At 46.5% G+C, this 19,148-nt stretch overlaps 3 protein-coding genes across 7 annotated transcripts in view; 1 reads left to right on the plus strand and 2 right to left on the minus strand.

Annotated features, from left to right (window-relative positions):
- Positions 1 to 417: 417 nt before the first annotated feature.
- lsm12b (LSM12 homolog b) lies at positions 418 to 9,240 on the minus strand. 2 transcript variants are annotated; one of them, XM_061810651.1, is made up of 5 exons: positions 9,083 to 9,240; positions 5,964 to 6,097; positions 2,327 to 2,436; positions 2,121 to 2,247; positions 418 to 1,112 (listed from the first exon to the last, which is right to left on the minus strand). In XM_061810651.1, the coding sequence occupies exons 1-5, from the start codon at positions 9,207 to 9,209 to the stop codon at positions 1,020 to 1,022; spliced, it is 591 nt and encodes a 196-aa protein (XP_061666635.1). In that variant the 5' UTR covers positions 9,210 to 9,240; the 3' UTR covers positions 418 to 1,019. The 2 variants fall into 2 exon arrangements, with proteins under 2 accessions (XP_061666635.1, XP_061666636.1); XM_061810652.1 differs by lacking the exon at positions 418 to 1,112 and adding an exon at positions 1,373 to 1,398.
- A 292-nt stretch (positions 9,241 to 9,532) lies between these two features.
- g6pc3 (glucose-6-phosphatase catalytic subunit 3) lies at positions 9,533 to 13,249 on the plus strand. 2 transcript variants are annotated; one of them, XM_061810648.1, is made up of 6 exons: positions 9,533 to 9,763; positions 10,817 to 10,923; positions 11,024 to 11,114; positions 11,615 to 11,733; positions 11,862 to 12,003; positions 12,345 to 13,240. In XM_061810648.1, the coding sequence occupies exons 1-6, from the start codon at positions 9,546 to 9,548 to the stop codon at positions 12,682 to 12,684; spliced, it is 1,017 nt and encodes a 338-aa protein (XP_061666632.1). In that variant the 5' UTR covers positions 9,533 to 9,545; the 3' UTR covers positions 12,685 to 13,240. The 2 variants fall into 2 exon arrangements, with proteins under 2 accessions (XP_061666632.1, XP_061666633.1); XM_061810649.1 differs by lacking the exon at positions 9,533 to 9,763 and adding an exon at positions 10,406 to 10,725 and having other exon boundaries at positions 12,345 to 13,249.
- A 157-nt stretch (positions 13,250 to 13,406) lies between these two features.
- The window catches only part of tanc2b (tetratricopeptide repeat, ankyrin repeat and coiled-coil containing 2b), a 99,685-nt gene continuing 93,943 nt past the window's right edge, over positions 13,407 to 19,148 (minus strand). For all 3 annotated transcript variants that reach the window (XM_061810643.1, XM_061810642.1, XM_061810641.1), the window contains 4 exons: positions 18,366 to 18,457; positions 17,848 to 17,994; positions 17,650 to 17,750; positions 13,407 to 17,360 (listed from right to left, as the gene is read on the minus strand). In XM_061810643.1, coding sequence (XP_061666627.1) covers positions 15,290 to 17,360; positions 17,650 to 17,750; positions 17,848 to 17,994; positions 18,366 to 18,457 — 2,411 coding nt within the window. In that variant the 3' untranslated portion in view covers positions 13,407 to 15,289. The remainder of the gene's footprint in view (positions 17,361 to 17,649; positions 17,751 to 17,847; positions 17,995 to 18,365; positions 18,458 to 19,148) is intronic.

Below are 19,148 nucleotides of genomic sequence, written 5' to 3' on the forward strand. Positions count from 1 at the left end.
AGCATTTTATAAATACTGAAAAGCTACAATATTACCCTGTAGATTAACCTTTCTACAGACATAACTTTTCCATTTTTGTTTTTTAAAAACAAGGACAAACTGCTTATGCGGTTTTAAACAGTTTAAGCAGCTGTTCAAAACAGATGCCAAAAACTGCTGACCTCAGCAAACCTGACAGCAAAATGATCCCTTCCAGCCAAGTTTTCCCCCAAAATGGAGTAAACATCACAGAACAATACCTTTCCAAAGCAACTTATTTTGACCTCTAAACTTTTGAGTTATTTAAGCTACACGAACCGCTCGTTTAAAAAAAAAAAAAAAGTCTCAACGGGTCAAACGGGACGAGAGTAAAATTTTTCCACGTCTTGCAAAGACTTAAAAATGGAGCGCAAAAACTGTCAAAAAGCAGCTGAAATGTACAGTCAGAATTTTTGTTACATTTATTTTAGAAAATGTCCTTTAAAGTGTTGCGTTTCAAGTCACATTTTGTTTTTTTAAAATACAGAAAATACAGACAGAACATGGGTGACAGCTGAAAGAAACCAAGAAAACAAAAAAAAACAAAAACAAAAAGATGACAGAAAATAAAGCTAACAGGCCTTTCTGACTGCGTAAGTTTTTGTCTTTTTTTAAATGGAACTGAAGGCAAAGAGGAAAGGAAGGAAGGGAGGGAGGGAAGCAGGTGGCAGGGGTCAAGTTAGTTAAGGAAACTATGGTGGATTTATGGTTCATGATTAAATTATTCTTTATAAAGTCTAATTTAAGATTTCTTCTTTCCTCTCTTTCTCATTAAATGGTATTTTTTTTTTTTCTTTTTAACATCTTCATAACCCAGGAAGGAACCTCAGCGCTCTGCCTCGCAGCGGACGCCCGCGCTTGGAACAAGGAATGCCGACTCTTGTTTGGCGGCGGCAGTGGGAGCGGGAGCGGGAACGGGGGCCCCGGCCACCCGCCCCGGGCCTCCCCGCCCCCACCCCGTCCTCCTCCCCCCCGCCGCCCGGCTTCCCCACAGCGGCGCCTCAAGAAGATAAAGTGGAGTCCTTCTGTGTTTGCTGTGCTTGTGAACGCTGCATGGACTTCTGACTTTCCACATCTCTAAAATGCTTCTCCACCTGTAGGAGTAAAAAAAATAAAAATACAATTTCCAAAAAGTAATGGTTACCATAGCAACAAGACCGCAACACGCCTGACTTCGGGGGGAGAAAAAAAAAAAAAAATTGTTGGTGATTCTTAGGTGCACACCAAGTGATTGCAATGGAGAAACTGGGAACCTGTACAGTGCCAGTGTGACAGTTTGAGCGCTCCCCCGTGCTGAAAAGTCTCCTTGTGATGAATGCGCAGGCATCAATAACAAGGGAGCTTACTGGGAACTCACCCGGTCTCATAGTTCCCCTTCTACTGCATAGAGGGAGCAAACATATGTTATAACCTAACCTTAAAACAAAAGTTGATAAAAAAGATACACACATACATACATATATATATATATATATATGTGTACGTTCGTCTTTCTGAGACGTCCATAGAGAACATGAACACTCGGCGACGAGCTGTCGAATGGCACACGAAGCATGGAAGGGGATGTTTCAGACTGCCCGGAAGTTTACAAAATATACGCGCGTTAATCACAAGAAAACTTTTCAGCACCGGGAGCGCTCAGAACGTCATAGCCAATAGCAAATATCTGCAAATCATAGATAGCCATCGTGATTGCATTGTGGGGGGAGGGAGAAAGACTGTTTTAACCCCCCCCCCCCACACCCCCCCAACCACAACAAAAAAAAATATTGCATAAACAAGGATAAACCATGACAAAGCATTTTTGGATCATTCAACTCCCCACCCACCCCAATAGAAAAATGATTGTTTTTTGAGGATTTACATGCAGCACACTGCGCTGAATATTTTTTTTTTTTTTTTTAACCACAAAAACATGGCTTGATGGTCATGGAAGAAGCAGAGTGCCACCAAGAAAGGAATGTGTGGTTATTTTGAGAGCGATGATAAATCGCCCCACCACAGCGTCCCTCAAGCTTAATATTCAAGGTGCCACTCAAATTTGTTTTGTTCTTACAGACCATAATAAAGCAATCATATCATCAGCGATCAAACGTACTCACTATTTTTCGTACGTGACTTAAAGCGCTTCCCTCTTTGCCTTTGCAGTTGTCCACCTGGTAAGGCGGTGAGATGACGACGTCGTCCATCACGATAATGTTCTTCTCTTGCCATTTACACTCTTTGATGCTGCGCACACGGGAGACGGCAGCGTGAGTGGACAAAAAAAAAAAAACGTGCGGTGACGCACGTAACTCCTCAGCCTTACGTTTTGTGAATGGTCTGGAATAGCTGCTGGCCCTCAACAGACACCCCAGCGCTGATTGCATAGGCTTGGGACAGCTTGTCCTCCTTTTCTGTCTTTGCTCGATTGGCAAGCTGCAAAACGCACAGCAAAAAAAAAAAAAAAAATGATGGATGTTATACTCAGCCACAACAAATCCTGCTGAATGAGGATTCTTTTGGTGTATACTTTTATTTAAAATCAGATGCACACGTTAGCTTTTATCCATGTTTAAAAGTTGTACCTTGACTTAGGTTACAAGTTTAATTGGCTCCCTGACAATGCTCATAACTTAAAAGACCTTTATGTCATTTCCATCCATTTTCTTTGCCACTTATCCTCATGAGGGCTGCGCGGGTGTGCTGGAGCCTATCCCAGCTGTCAACAGGCAGGAGTCGGGGTACACCCTGAACTGGTTGTCAGCCAATCACAGGGCACATGGAGACAAACAACAGTCGCACTCACAATCACAGCCAGGGGCAATTTTTAATGTGTCCAATTAATGTTGTATGATTTTGGGATGTGGAAAGAAACCAGAGTGCCCGGAGGAAACCCAAACAGGCACGACGAGAACATGCTAACTCCGCACAGGCGGGTCCGGGATTGAACCCAGGACCTCAGAACTGTGAGGCCAACATTGCACCAGCTGACCCACCGTGCGGCATTTTATCTCATTTCCTCCCACTTAATTGAAATGCCGTTATTCCATTTTGAAATGTCACTTTTTAGAAAGAAAAAAATGCACTCTAGTGCTGCACTGTATAGAAATGAACCAATTAATACAATGTTAACAATTGCAGCTTCAGGTCGCATTTTTGATTAACTTAATGGACATTGTTCTGATCCTGGTGTGCGCCTGGGAGCAGTATAACAAGATTTAATGTTGGTTGCCTAAGTAACCGTTTACTGACACACCCTATTGATCGGATCTTTAATTGATTCGAACTGGGTGAGGGAATGAAATAATAGTTTCGATCAAGTACGTACTAATAGAGCTCGTGCATGTGACGTCACCATTTTCACGACGCCATATTGCTGGTCAAACAGAGCTGCTCCAAGTTGAACCGGAGGAGAATATTTACAATACCTGAGACCTGTCGTGTTGTTGGTTGTCACAGACGAGACAGAAATTCTAAGAGATCATTCTATGGAATACGAGCTGAAAAGACCAGAAAATATCGATGGATTTCGGCGATTAAACGATGGGCAGCGCCCAACAAAAATACACACACATGTGTAGCGATCGCATCATTTCAGGTAGGAATTATTCTTCAATCTCAAATTACCTTAAAAGTATTTATAATGCCAAGTTGGGTCATCTGGGAACAATGCGTATTAAAAAAAACTGTCCCAGAGGTTTACTGAGGTTAAGTGTGACTGCAATCACTTCCATGTACGTTCAATGTTGTTTTTTTTCCAATCATAGTTAATGAATACGAGTTTGTGTAAAACCAGGGGTCATTTAAATATTGGTATTTGCATTGAATAATTTCTGAAAAGATCGATGGATTCCGGCAAAAGTTAACGTGTGCCCGAGGACACTTCCACGTTCACAAGCCATTAAATCCGTCATTATGTGGAATTTATTCCTGATGAGAACAGATCCAGCAACAAAGTATTCACATGCGTCCAGACTTTTATCCGCTTTCAAAATTTTCCGTGTAAATCTCGACAATGTATTCACCAGATCCACGTGTAGATCCAGTTGTCCAAGGCAAGGGGAAGTGAGTTAACGGTCCAATTTCTTATCAGTGAAAACACCGACTTCGGCATTAAACACGGGTCCTCTAAACCGAGATTACATAATTTTTCCACGTACCGTCAATTATTTTCACCTTCTAAATGTATCGGACAGGACTCTCTGGGCATTGTGCTATAAGACATATCTCCGCGTCGTGTCCAACCGACTTAGCATTGAGCAATACTTAGCTTGACCGGCAATATGACGAGGTAAAGAAAAGTCACATGATCTTATGACGTAGGTGCACGAGCTCTATAAACAGAAACCTATCCTCGTGGGGGAACCAAAACGCTTCATTGGGACTTGAGACTGCGACCAAAACTGTCCGATACGAGTTTGTTTACAGCGTGTACAAGTTGGGTGTCATCTAGTCGGTCACTGCATTCGACACTGCTTTGGACTTGCAGATGGACGGCAGATGCGCACACGGGCAATTCATACCACATTTCAGGGCTAACATCATTACATTCTGCGCATGTGTTCACCCGTGCACCATGCACGCACGTTTCTAATCTAAATAGCGAGCCTGGAAAAGGATAAAGAAACAGAGCTGCTGTTTGTGTCGTGATGCTGGATTGCAATACTGGCAAATACTCATGATAGACGGGGACGTCTCTACAAGAGTGCTCAATTGTCTATGCTCGTACTAGTGAGAACAGAGACCAGTCCCACATCCTGGCAAGCCTGTTAGCCAATCACGTTCAACACCCGTGCAGAAGGTGGCGCATGTTTTCACATATAGACAAGGAAAAATGCTTTTGCGATTATTGATTATAAATCCCTGATAGATAGAATTTGATACATTTCAATGTTGTCATGAGGGTCACAAGTAGGATGGAGCTTTATTTCAGCTCACTTTGAGCAAGAGGAGGGTCACACCCTTGACTGGGCACCAGCTAATTGCACAGCACTAAACAAGCGTGCATTCATTCAGTCACAGCTTTGGACAATTTAGTCTTCAACTAAATTAACATCCATGTTTCTCCCGTTCGGCATATTATGTCAGAAATATGACAACAAAGTATGGACCTGTGTCATTTTTTGATCAAGCTCAAAAGGTCCTTTCCAGTAAATCGATCCCTAGAGCCGCACTCACAATCACACCGAGGGGCAATTTAAAGTGTCCAATTAATGTTGCATGTTTTTGGGATGTGGGAGGAAACCGGAGTGCCCGAAGAAAACCCACGCAGGCACGGGGAGAACATGCAAACTCCACACAGGCGGGGCCAACGATTTATCAGCTGCTCCACCGTGCCGCTAACTAGCAACGTGACAAGATTTATTTTTTAATAAATGGTTGGAAAAGCCATTTCAAACTAGGTTCAACACCAAGGATACTGAAAAGTGGATAACTGCCTCTGCAAGATTTTTTTTGTGTATGTGACAAAAAGGCACTTTTGAAAAAAAACGGTCAAAAAATTCTCGCTTATTGCAGTAAAGCAGTCTAGCTTAATTATTTCTCAAAATATCCCCTTGACCCTCTCATTGTCTGTCTTTCATGTCATGTAAATGCTACATTGATCAAATGCGACGGCTTCATCTGCTGGCTCGTTCCCATCGAAGCACACTGCTGACTGCACGTATTTGCAAACCGAGTGCTGCACTTTTGTCATTTATTTTATTACTAAAAGCTTGGCAAACATCCCGTAGTGTCCAGCTATTATTTCCAACATCTCGCATTATGTCTGTTACGCTGTTAGCGAGCTTTGAATTAATCGAGTGCCTCGTTGTAGTTGAAGCGCCGCTGCCTCACATGACCCATTCAACCAAACACACACGGCACTTTTTTTTTTTGTTCCCAGTTCGACCTAGATGGAGGTTTGTGCGCTACCGAAACTGCGTACACTCGCTGTAGCCGCGCCGGCAGACGTCACAACCAACCTTGCTGACATTCAGCGATGCTAGAGGGGGCGGAGTCTCGGTGCGGTCAGTGATGATGTCTACTTCGGAAACGTAGGCTAAGTTGATCAGGATGACGTCGCAGAGGTTTGGCTTGCCGCTGGAGGAAGCACATTCTGGAAGGCGGGAAGTCAAGGAGCGGAGCGCGTGACAAGCCTGACGAACCATTTGCTTGATTATACGGCATAAAACCCTCACTATTGCAAGAGCTATTGAATGAGGCACAAAATGCAGTATAACCCTTTATAAAAATTGAATGCACGTCAAACTGTTCAATAATCTCTAACATTTATACATCCCAACCAATTTACTGGCAGTGAAGGAATTAAGTAGGACTGCCAATATTGTCTATGCTGCAGCTTTCTTTTTCTACAAATCTGCAGGCTCTTCGTTCTTATTATTCGCCTGTTCCCCTTTTTGAAGAAGCTGTCCAAACATTTTCACTTGCTTGTGGGCATACTTTTTTCTGTGATGTGCACAGGCAGATTGCACCTGTTCACAAAATTAAAACCTCTTTCCCCATCTGACGATCAGAAAACATTTTTTTGGGTCTTTCTGCTCAGTCCGGTTTCACATAACTAGCAACGTCTATCCATTCATTTTCTTTGCCGCTAATCCTCACAAGGGTCGCGGGGAGCCTATCCCAGCTGTCAACGGGCAGGAGGCGGGATACACCCTGAACTGGTTGCCAGCCAATCGCAAAGCACATCGAGATAAAACACCCGCACTCATAATCACACCTAGGGACAATTTAGTGTCCAATTAATGTTGGATCTTTTTGGGATGTGGGAGGAAACCGGAGAGCACGGAGAAAACCCACGCAGGCACAGGGGAGAACATGCTAACTCCACACAGGCGGGGCCGTAATCGAACCCGGTATGACGGTCTGTGCGCTCCCCCGTGCAGAAAAGTCCCCTTGGGATTAATACGCATGCACGTAGAATCTGGGGGATTTTTCTAGTTTTTCCACATCTGTGCCAGTCTGAAACTTCCCCATCCATGCTGCTTCTGCATGGCCATTCCCACTCCCTGGGCATTTCGCTATGACGTCTCACAAAGCCAGCGAATGAAAGAATACAGAAACAAATGCGAATGTATTGTTTGTTATTTATCAACTGGAAAGCACGCCCCAGCATTGAACAAGAATCAACAGAGGATTGTCCGGGCCCAGTCATTAAGGCACATTTGGGATAGTGAAAGCGTCAAATCACTCGAACCCATACCCTTCGCATTCGTTTCTGTATTCTTTCATTCGCCGTGTTCGGCTTGGTGAGACGTCCATGGCGAAATGCACGCGGAGTGAATATGAACATGCTGAAGAAGCAAGTTTCCAGAATGGCACAGATGTAGAAAAAGTAGAAAAACAATCCCAAAAATTACCAAAATTCTACACACGTGCATTAACCTGAAGACCTTTCAGCATTGGGAGCCCTCAGGCTGTCACACTGGGTCCTCAGAACTGCTTTATCAGCTTCTCCACCGTGACAAGATTTATTATTATTATTTTTTTTTAAATGGTTGGAAAGGCCACTTCAAACTGAGCTCAACATTAAGGATTTTGAAAAGGGGATAATGGCCTCAAGATTTTTTGTGCATTTGACAAAAGGTGCCTTTAAAAAAAAAAAAAAAATTACTTATTGCAATAAGGTAGTCGAGCGTAATTATTTGTCAAAATATCCCCTTGACCCTCTAGTTTTGTCTACTACTCAGGGAAGCGTTTTCCAATGACGACACCACAGTCCTTAGACCAAATCGGACAAATTAATGATGGGAAAAAAAAAAATTCACGCTTCACCTATGTTCTCTTGACCTCTATGACACAGAAGATGGCGTAATTGGAAACCTATCCATTGGCTGACAAGTTTTACTGAGAAATACAAACTGGTACAAAGTGAAACTTGGGAAGGGTTCTCAAAGTTAGTCAGACGAGACTTACTGTGACGAGTTAAAACTCAACTTAAGCGCAAATGGGAAGTCAAGTAGTCATTCAACTATTTATAAGCATTTTTTTCCCCATGAATCTCGGTAGAACTTTAAGTGTTCGTCCCACGTTCCATTTTTTTTTTAATTCCACAACGATTCCAGCAACTAGCCACGCTCCTGATAATACAACCATGACCTTGAATGACAAGTCCACGGCATTGTGATTGCGCGACACACCTCTCCATGCTTTCGATGACATAAAAAAATTGCTGGGAAATAGGAGTTTGTCTACATACTCCAGTCAGTCAAAACGGGCATATGCTGCTGAATTACTAATTTTTAGCAGAGTAAAACTACTGCATAAAAGGTAGAGTGTAAGCACACACACACACTTGTAGAATCACACCCCTAAGAGGCTGGAAAATGGCTCAACATGAAACTAGCGGCTAACAAAAGGCCTCACATTAAACTTGGCTTCTTAACTACTATCAACGTTCAGCGTTGTATGGGAAAGACGGCCGAAGTTAAGAGGCACAAACGTGCTGCCGGTGGCCAACTCGGGACGGGTCTCGTCCGGCAGCAGCGCAAGTGCGAGCGTGACCGATCCTTAGCTGCCACGTTAGCCGAGCTAACAGCCCCTCATTGTGACGAAGAGGGGAACGGGCGGAGGAAGGGGGGTGGGGGGGGGTCACACGGGGAGCCCCACGACATCGAACACGCTTCCCTTTCGCGCGTAGCCGCCACGTAAACGCACGACAACACGTTCGAATTCGCAAAGGAGACACACGCAGAAGGCGGCTTGTGTCGTTAGCCCGCCTCGCTAGCCCTTCGTTTGTGCTCCGGGAAGCGCACGCACAGCCATGATGCCAGCCGCTGCCAGATAGTGATCCGCGTCGAGCGCTGGCAACCCGTCGAGCACATCCAAAACACGTCGACCGGCCGCGGCGGACACACCGACGTGTCCGCCGACGCACTCCGGAGCCCACGAAGGCGGACACGTGCGATGGCGTTCGGACTGGTGCCTTTAAAAGGCGCACGGGCGTTGTTTAAGGCAGCGAGCGCCAATTACGCCTGCGCGGAGCACTATTTGACAGATTTTCGGCGAGCCCACAGGCCCTCGGAGCGGGGCCCGGCTCGCCGGCCGTCCGCCGCCAGCCCAACAGAACCAAAAAGGATACTCAGAGTCAACATCTTGCACTGGTAGTCGAACGCGACCACCTCCCCTTGCAGCCGCTGGCCCAGGCAGGTGAGGCAAGAGACATGGCTCCCGACGCTGAAATACTCCCCCGGTCCAGGAGCCGCCATCTTCTCCGCCAGCAGACCGGAGCGCGTGCCTTACGTAGCGCGACGTGATGACGTAGGCGGGGCGTGTATCGCTTGGCACGTCGCCACGCCGCCCAGCGTCCTCCGACGCGACGTTACGGCGAAACAAAAACGTGAAATAACTCATAACGTCACACGGTCGCACGTCGCCCAGGAACGCTTTGTAATGGACGGCGTTATACTGACGCGTGCGCGATTAAAAGTGTGACGTTTTACGGTGTCCGAGGGCGAACTCTAGTGGCCGAGAGGCGGAAGCACGCCCTTCCGAGAAGCCGCTCCTTTCATCGGCATATTAATTGACACACAGCGCGGAAAGTGATGGAGTGCATCCACAAGCACGGCATATGGATGGCTGAAAGTCTCCAGTACAGGACGAAGAGCTTGGAGAAACTCTGGCTGCTCCTCGCCCACGCCGGCGGCCCCAAGGCGGCCTTCCTGTTCGTCTTCCCGTGCACATACTTCTTTTGCCGGCGGACCGGGATCGCGGTGTTGTGGGTGGCCGCCGTCACAGAGTGGCTCAACTTGATGCTCAAAAGGTATATTTATACAATTTTTTAACATCTTATTTTTTTAAATAAACGTCAATTTTACCCTCCAAATTTAGTGACATTACCAGTCGTACATTATTATTAAAGTATTTTGCATTTTTGGGGAGGTGCGGTCCAAGATGGAATACCGCCCGAGGTGAAACATGAAAAGGTGGAACCGTGGCTCGTTAAAAAAAAAATGTTTTTTTTTTTTTGTAATATTGCATTAGTTGTCTCTTTGGTGTTTTTGTTTTCGATCCATTTTTTTAGATCTTATGAACGATACGAAAATATGTAAAAAAAAAAAAAAACATCTGTAAACACTTTGTTTTTCAACCAGAGAGTGCTCTAGCATACATGCTCAAAAGCCACAAATAAAAAATTGTTGACTTAACCACATTTTTAAAGATGAAAAAACGCCTGTGTAAATACTGTAAAATATGGGTGGGGTGCCTTCAGGTCGGTCCTGGTGATTGGCTGTTGTGATATTATAAAAATATTAAAATGAAAAGGAATAGAGTAATATTTCTAAGACGAAACGCACAAACGGCCTTTCAAACTTAGGCGTTGGATCAAGTCAGGGCGTCCGGGCGTGAGAATGTAACTGAGCGGCTCTCGTATGAATATTGTTGACAGAAATGGAAATAAAGTGAAGAATTGCAATATGAAAAAGGGGGGGGGGGAGCATGGTGTATGAGTGGTGAGCACAACTGCCTCTTAGTTTTGAAGTTCTGAGTTTGAATCTCATCTCCAGGTTTCCTTCGCGGAGTTTCATGGTGGTTGCTTGCTACTCAGTTTTACCAGATTGCATTAAAAACATACACATTGATGAAATTGACCCCACGTGGACATGATTTGTAATGATTCAAGTTTTGAAGAGCTGTCAACTCAAACGAAGACATTTTTACCACTTTTAGGGACTTTGAGGATAGGCTGTCACTACAGCGGGGGTGGATGGCGGAGGGCCAAAGGTGGCTTATGTATCAGGCCCAGAATTACATCACAATATGTTAAAATGGTTGCTCGAAAGATTTTTTTATTCTTCCCCAATTTATTTTCTAGTGTGCTTTTTGGCGAAAGGCCATTCTGGTGGATCGGTGAATCGCACGTGTTTGCCAACAAGTGGCCCAAGGTTCAGCAATACTCCTCCACTTGTGAAAATGGCCCGGGTGAGATTACTTTATTTTTATGAGGCTATTTGTGCACCAACTCTTCACTCTATTTTCTTCATCTTTTTTTATTTGACTATGCTTTCCTCTTTCTCATCAGGGAGCCCATCAGGTCACGCCATGGTCACTGCGGCGGTCTGGTGGGTGGTGGCCTCCTCCCTGCGGTCGTACCTGTACCGCCGCAATTACAGGTAAGGCCGTCAATACCGATTGAAAATGGTTGTTAGTTATGTGACCAAGATCGGAACTGGATTAACTGAAGATCTGCAAAAAATGACTAATAATACAAAAGCTTTCTGAGGGGACTTTGTGCTAAATATCTGTCTGTTTGTATTATAAAGCTCCCAGGTGGCCACGCCTCACACCCACCAGCTGAAACATGAATTAAAGCAAAAAAAACAAAAACATAGCAAAAAAAGTTATTTTTCCACTGTAACACAGTTTCTAGTCCGTTAAAAGCGTATTAATCAATAATTTTCTCCCCGGGTGGACTGACACCACACAACCAAAACTGGTGGTCCTCCACATCTTCTAAAGTATTTGACGCAGCCCTCACGTTGAAGTACTCATGCTGGACTGCGGCAACTATCACTTGGTCACATGTGTGGGCTCCAATAGTAGATAAAACTGAAATGTAGCTCGTAACTTAAAAAAAAAAAAATAAGCGAGAAACTTGTATATTGTGTTTCAGCATACCATGTACCTACGCACCCTACCTCCTCTACGGCGCTTTGCTCCTGGTCGTCGGCATCTCCAGAGTGTTTATCTTAGCCCACTTCCCTCACCAGGTGGTTACCGGTTCCATTGCAGGTCTGAGCATCTTTCAGCTGCTGTCTGTCAGGACTTTTTTTTTTTATTATTATCGTGTGTGTGCAAATAGACCCGACAAATACAGTTTTGACGCGTCGTGTATGCAAATTGACACGGCTTTGTTGTAGGTCTTGTGGTAGGAATGTACCTGAACAACAGAGTCCCGGAACGGCGCTCGTTCAGCTTCTACGTCGGCCTCACCGCGTCCATGCTGTTCGGCACGCTGATGCTGAACGTCGGACTTCGGCAGCTGGGCGTCGACCTCACCTGGTGAGTCCTGTTCGCTGTCTCATTATCTGATTGTTCCTGTCCAATCACTGCGCTTGTGACATATTACCGTGTCATGCGAGGTCATGAGCTGATGGTGTGCTAGAAGAAATGATCCACTTGTGAAAATGATTGGCAATACGCCAGCGACCTTTGGTGACAACAATATTCAAATCAAGTTGCCACTACTACATTGTGCCTCCCAACAAAAAAACTAATACACACATTTCGGACTATGAATAATGAAAATGCTGTGAATTGCCCAGAACTCACAGGACCCAATCACCAAAAGAAATGTGATGATAGCCAAGATTGTGAAATCAAATCTTTCTATCACCTCGTAGGTCTTTGGCGCTGGCGAAAAAGTGGTGCAGTCACTCCGACTGGGTTCGTCCCGACGTGGCCCCGTTCACATCGCTGGCTCGGGATTGCGGGGCCCTGCTGGGCCTGGGCCTAGGCCAGCACTGGAAGCCCGGTGGCTGGCCGCTGTCCCGGCGGCCTCAGGCCCTGTCACTGGCGCTGTCGTCCGTGGCCCTCTACTGGGTGTGCTGGGCACCGCTGCCGCTGCGACCACCGGCGCTCTATTACGTGCTGTTTTTTGTCAAGTTCGCCTCGGTGCCGCTGATTGTGATGCTTGTGCCCGGACTGGTCCACTTTGTGATGCGCAAGACCAAGTGGAACTAGACGCTAAGAGAACTTACTCAAGTATTTCAATACCATCTTTTTTTTTTTTTTTTTTTTTTTTTTTGCGGGGAAGGGTTTAATAATGTATTCCAGAAAACATACCAGTTTTATTTGGATCATGTTGAAATGTTTCATTGCACTCTCTACATGGACATAAAATAATATACTGTATACGACTAGCAAAAAGAAAGTTTTTTGTGTGGTCAAGTTCCGCTCTAAAGGTTATGATGCATTTTCGGGTCTCCCCAAACCATGTATAGCATATTTTTTTGGGAGAATAAAGTTTTTATTTCTACACATCCTGCCAATGCACAAGACCAAATCAAAGCGTTCTTGAATTACCTTTTTAGTGTTTACAAAATATTGCCATTTTCCACCTGTTCATCATAAGATGCATGAAAACTGCATCTGCCTGCCATTTTGATTTAATGTGGTACGTTTAATTTGAGCTGACCTTACTTCAAGCTCATAATTTTTTTGTGGTTAATGGTAGATGAAATGTAAATTATGAGGATACCGGGTGCAAAAGTCATTTGCCGCTACACACTTCCTGTTAATTGTTGGTGGAATTCCAGTACCAACTTGTTTTTATGTGGGACAGTCTTTATTTAACTTATTTAACTCATTTTATTATTTACCACTTGTCTGTCCATGTAGCGCTTTAAAAATCACGTCGCAGACAATAAACGACTAAAGATGCTGTGTTTCAGTAGGCAACCATTTATAAATGTTTTTTTCCCCCTCAATACATTGTACTGTACAGGTTACAATCAGTTAGCATGAGATAAAAACACATTCTGCTGATTTTTTTTAATTATGTTTTTATATATCACAGCGATCTGAAAGCTCACATGTACAGACAAGAGAACTCTGCTCGGCAAGCAAATACATTAATTGTAAAATAAAAGAAACGGGTCGGGGGGGGGATGATAGAGGAGGACACACACCAGCCTGCTATACATGTTTCCGCTTGAGAATAGAACATGCATCAGACTATTTACAGCCAGCTAATATACACACAGATTTGAACCATACACCCTTGGATAGCTTCACTTAGAAGATCTGAAAGTATAATACAGGTGACGCCATCTCGGAAATGATCAGCGGGACGTCCACGGTACCAGGTGGCACTCCCGTTGGCGGGATTTGAGGCGGTTCGGGTTGTGATATCGATAAGTGTACATTGCTTATTGTGCAATAACGAGGAGTCCCAACATCTGATGCAGGTGCAACAAATGAGTGTTGAGACCTTTCAACTGGGAAAAGTGCGTTTTGGAACACATTTCCTCAGCGGAGTTGTGGTGAAGTGTGGGGTTTGAACCTTTTCACGAGTTAAACCATCCGAAAGGATTCAATAACCACATTCCTCGTGACTGCAATGAAAAGTGTTGAAAATACCCACAACCCCGTGTACGAATAAAAACTGGGTTTTTAACTCTTTCACTGAGAAGAAGCTTGGGTGTCGTAACAGAAAAATATTGAAACTTGTGTGTCAACTTTATAGATTTTTTTTCTTTTTTTTGTTTTGGGGGGGGGGGGAATATCGCACTTTTCAGACAAAGCCGGATTATTGATTTCGACTGTGCCGGATGCAAACATTTCGGACTGGCCATCGGACCGTACCTGTACAACTTGTGCTAGAGAGACGTTACATCTTTGCAAGTCTTAAAAAGATCATCTTAAATATCGTCTATGATAGTCTTGACACGGCTTGCTGGGATGTGACGAATAGAATGCGAAACGGAAAAATGTAAAGTGCACCTTTTAGGGCGCTTGTGTCGGAAATGCAAAGAAACCGGAAGGAAGGAAGGAGGGAAGGCGGGGCAAGAGTGCATTTGCTTGCTTTTCATCTTTAAGTCTTCGGTGAGCCTCTGCCCGGGTCCAACGTATCTCGGCCGTTTGGATCCGGTTCCCAGGGCCTTAATTTAACTGACGTTTAAAAGCGGTGTTGGCTTAAAAGGCGAACGTCAACCAGTTTGGGCAGTTGTTTTTTTTTTTTTTTTGGCACATTCCCGAACTTCCCAGTCTTGTGTAGAACACGTTAAATCCGTTGGTGAAGAACTGATCAGTAAACCTTGTTCCGGGAAATGATACTCCACATGCGAGCTTCCGTGAGTCCGTCCCTTCTTGGACCAGCAGCTGGGACACCAAGGCAGCATGAACGGTATACGATTCAAACGACGCTTCCTCTGACTTCTATGTACAATACATAATTTAATTATAAATATGGTCATTTGTTCTCTATTAGTACTGAAGTTATTGAGTCATTTTTGTATTCTGCCGAGCAATGTACATCATTAATCATATAGTATTGTATTACATTGAACAGAGCCTACTAGCGACCATGGTGAAGAACACGCAAGATAAGAGTCCACCAGTCCAAGGATTAGTCAACGTCACTGCAGTTTTTGGAAGAAGTGAACTGGTCACTGTCCAGAACTTGGAATCGAGCCCGTTGGGCGTTACAGGATGGTGAAGTCATGGTGTTTTAGTCAGTCGTGTTGAAGTCCAAGACCCTTAAAAGTGTGTGCAGTCCCTCTCGCAGGAATTGTTTCGAGTCCGTCTTCCTGTCGCTAAGAGTTTTTGCTCGTCGCAGTCCGAGCCGTCACACGTTGGATTCCACAAACGGTCTCTTTGGTTTGATGGGTGAAGAGGGCCCTTGCGCGCGGGATTCTCGGGAGAGCTGGCGGTACATGTTGTCCTGGTAGGCCTGTGCCACGGGCAGAGTCCTGGCCACCTTCACATCCGGGTAGGTGGGCACCTGGCTGACCCGCTCCAGGATATCCCCGGTGCCGCGTGAGCCGTTGGCAAGCTTGCCCAGCGATTGCGGCGGTGTCTGGGGGTAGTAGTCCTCCTCCAGTAGGTGTCCGTTCTGTGCGTTGTTGGTCTTGTTGTAGTACGCAATGTTTCCCAGTGAGGTGGGCGGGCTGTAGGTGGACCCCTGCTGGACCAGCTGGCCGGGCGACGTAGGGCTGATGGCCGAGTCCATGGACGTCATGGCGCGGGAGCGAGAGGCCTGGTGCAGGTACTGCTGAGTCCGCGCTGTCTTGTCTATGACGCCCATAAAGGGGGTGTTCCGTGATCGGGTGGGCTCACCCTGATACAGAACCCCGCCGCCCTGCGAGGGAGAGATTGGGGACATGTCATCGCAGGGGTGTTCGTAGGTGGGCTGCAGGGGGATCTCCATCTGCTGAATGGAGGAGGATGGCCTGAAGCCTGGCGCCAGGTTTGAGGTGGAGCCGGTGGAGATGTTGTTACTGGAGGGAGAGAAACGAAGGCCTACGCTCTGCGAGTGGATGAGAGGCCTGGGGGTGGGCACGTGTGGCTTTATCTCAGTGGTGTTGGCACTGACAGGGCGTCTGACCATATGCGGGACCTCAGGGGAGCCCAGCTGGCAGGGCGGCATGGCGTTGGGGCGCTCCAGCACATGCTCAGAGACGGGGTAGTAGGCGGCGGACTGGCTGCGACTGATCTGAGGCGTCTGACTGTAACGGATGCCCGCCGGACCCCCGCTGCTGGCGCGGTAGGCAGAGGAGGGGCGCTGGGGTAGCTCGTCCTTCAAGAGGCCAGACTCCATGACCCCTCCTCGGCCGCCGTGCTGACAGAGGGCGCCAGAGCTGAGGCTGGCTTGCACCTGCGACATAGAGCGCCCATCCAGCGAGGGCTGGTACACCAGTCGACCGTCCACGTCCGCCGAGCTGCCCTGGTAACGGCTACCCATGGAATGGCCCATCTGCCCCCCGTAGCCGCTGTTGCCCATCACGCCACTGGGCTGGTTGGTGCGCACGATTTGGGCGATGGAGGGCTGCAAACGAAGGCCTTGGGCTTGGTGATGCTGGGACGACAGCGAAGGCTGTGAGCTCAGCTGGAAGGAGCGCTGGCTGCTCATTTTGGAAAGGGGGGATTTGGGTCGGCCAGGGTGCTGCTCCGTCTGGTAGCGCACAGGTGAGCCCGACTGCGATCGGTACAGACAAACGCTCTCCACCGGCGGACTGGCTCTATACTGGGCAGCCCGGCGCAGAGGGGAGGGCGGCGGGCTCTGCCGGTCCATCGGCTGCCCGCCACCCCCCATTGGAGGCGGGCTAAAGCGGTAGGACGGCTGGTGCACCGGGGAGGTATGCGGGGGGCTGTGTCGGTAGTGGGAATTATGATGTGTGGGCGAGAGGGAGGGCGGCGTGCTCTGGTAAGGCCCGCGGGTGGGGGAAGACATGGAGGAGGAGGTAGGGTGGTACTCGTAAGGCTGCGCCATTGGAGAACTTCCAGCTAGGTAGATCTGCTCTGCGTGTGTGGGCGACATTGGGGGGCTCTGAATGATGGGGAGAATTGAGGGATTGCCGAGGGACTCCGGTGGGGGCAGACCCATGGACATGGCCTCCAGCTCCTGCTCTAAGTAGTCCTCGTCCTCAAAGAGATCCTGAACAGGCTCCATGTCCTCCAGACGGGGCTCCGGGGGAGGCGGGAGAGGCATGGAGAGGGACAGGCACTCTTCGTCCTCGGGGGGAGGCGTGGGAGGCGGGGAGGGGGGAGGCTCCAGCTCCAGGTCTGGAGGCTGGAGCTCCCCCTGGCTCAGTTGGTGACACTCCTCCTCCACGCGCTGCAGGAGCCGCTGGATCTCTCGGTTGTTGGGGCACTGCTTTAAGGCTTCATTCAGGTCCTCCAGGGCTTCAGGAAATTGCCTGGAAATGCAACGGGAAGCGTTTTATTGTAAAATGTATTTCAGTTGCATTTACTGGATGGATGGATAATTGACGGTGATGTGTCCTGGTCTGGATCCTTTCCATGTATAAAAATCTAGTTGTGAGACTTTTGCTTTGCCAGATGTCACCATGTGACCTCTTTGCAAAGGTGATAAACTTTGATCGTTACTTTGTTTTCAAAGATGTATTTCAGGTAATCTACATATTAAAATGAAGATTTTTTTTTTTTTTTTTTCCCAAAACAAGTCAACCAGATGAGATTGCGTACCTGCTGCTACGCTTGGCCCGGGCCCGGGCATAGTAGGCCTCGTAGGATTTGGGTTTCAGCTCCAGGGCCTTGGTAGCAAACTCTTCAGCCATCCCAAAGTCCTGGACACAAGACAACCCTTCTGAACTCTGAACCAGCAGATAAACTACATCGCCGATCACGTTATTTGGGATCTTTGCTGACCCACTGTGGACTCACGTTCATTTTTCTCCGACATCGGGATAGGTTGAGGAAGAGCGAAACCTTGAGCTCCCTGAAGGTCTTGAGGTCCTCGCTGAAGCCTTCCCGTGGGAACTTTTTGAGGGCGTACTGGTAGCGCTGTGCCGCCTCCTTCACCTTCCCCTTCTGTTGGGAGAGCGCCACAAATCTGTGTTTACAGTCAATCCTTGCTTATTCCCGCTATTAGTCACAAATTCACATTTCCACGCCGCTGAATGTAGCACATACCCGCAGCTATTGACAAAAAAAATATATCCTATTTGGAGGCTTCACACTTAATTTTGAAAGCATGTGAAAAAAGTCCCAGCTTATCGGCCGGAAATTACGGTACTTATTGGTTAAACAGTTACGTTACGAACATTTTGGGTGGGCCTGAATTATTTTTCTTTATTTCCCGCCTAGCATAATTTGGTCCCCACCTCCCCTAAAATAGTTCAAGTTTACTCGTTACTGCTGTAGACAAGGTCATTGTGTTTGAAGGAAGCTCGTTCTCGCACCTTGTAAAAGCCGTCGCCCTCCTCGATGAGCTTGCTGAGCAGGATGATCATGATGTCGGGCTTGGAAGTGGCCATGGCCCACGTGGCCGGACCTGCGTTACAAGGGGAAGACGGGAAAGTCAGGACCGTGGCGTGTTGGGACATACTCGATCGAGGGAGAGAAGGAAGAGAGGAAGGAAGTCAAAACGACACACACGCACATACACAAAAACACCTACACATTCATAATAAACGCACAGTCGTAGGTGACCGCAAGTGTATCCCACCGGATATCTCCTGGATTGTAATTGCAAATACAACTAAAAGTGTTTTCCTTGAATATGTATAGATATATATATATATATATATATATTTTACATTCAGCAGACAACATGCACGTCTCTCAAAATAGAAGAAATGAAAATAAATATGACCAAGCCAGTGTATCCAGGTGGGTATGGTCACAATAATATGAATAAAGTAACAGATGGGGAAGAATGGCGGATGGAAGAGGAAAACAAGGCAGTACACTGTCAAGAAAAGATCGCCGCTGCTTTTCTACTTGAAACTAGTATCTTTTGCAAGGGTGGCTCGCTGAAAATATAACCATCTTCTTTTCTAAAGGTTAAAACCCTCCAAATGTATCATTAATATTTCATATGTACAATGCATGTGGAGTCACAGCACTTTACTTTTCCCACATTACAGTTTTATTACAAAACAGATTCACCCCCCCTCACTAAATTCAACAAACACCCCACAATGACTATGTAAAAAAGATTATTCTTATTACTAATTTTAGAG

Source organism: Syngnathoides biaculeatus, chromosome 22, assembly GCF_019802595.1.
Source record: "Syngnathoides biaculeatus isolate LvHL_M chromosome 22, ASM1980259v1, whole genome shotgun sequence".
Lineage (NCBI taxonomy): Eukaryota > Metazoa > Chordata > Actinopteri > Syngnathiformes > Syngnathidae > Syngnathoides > Syngnathoides biaculeatus.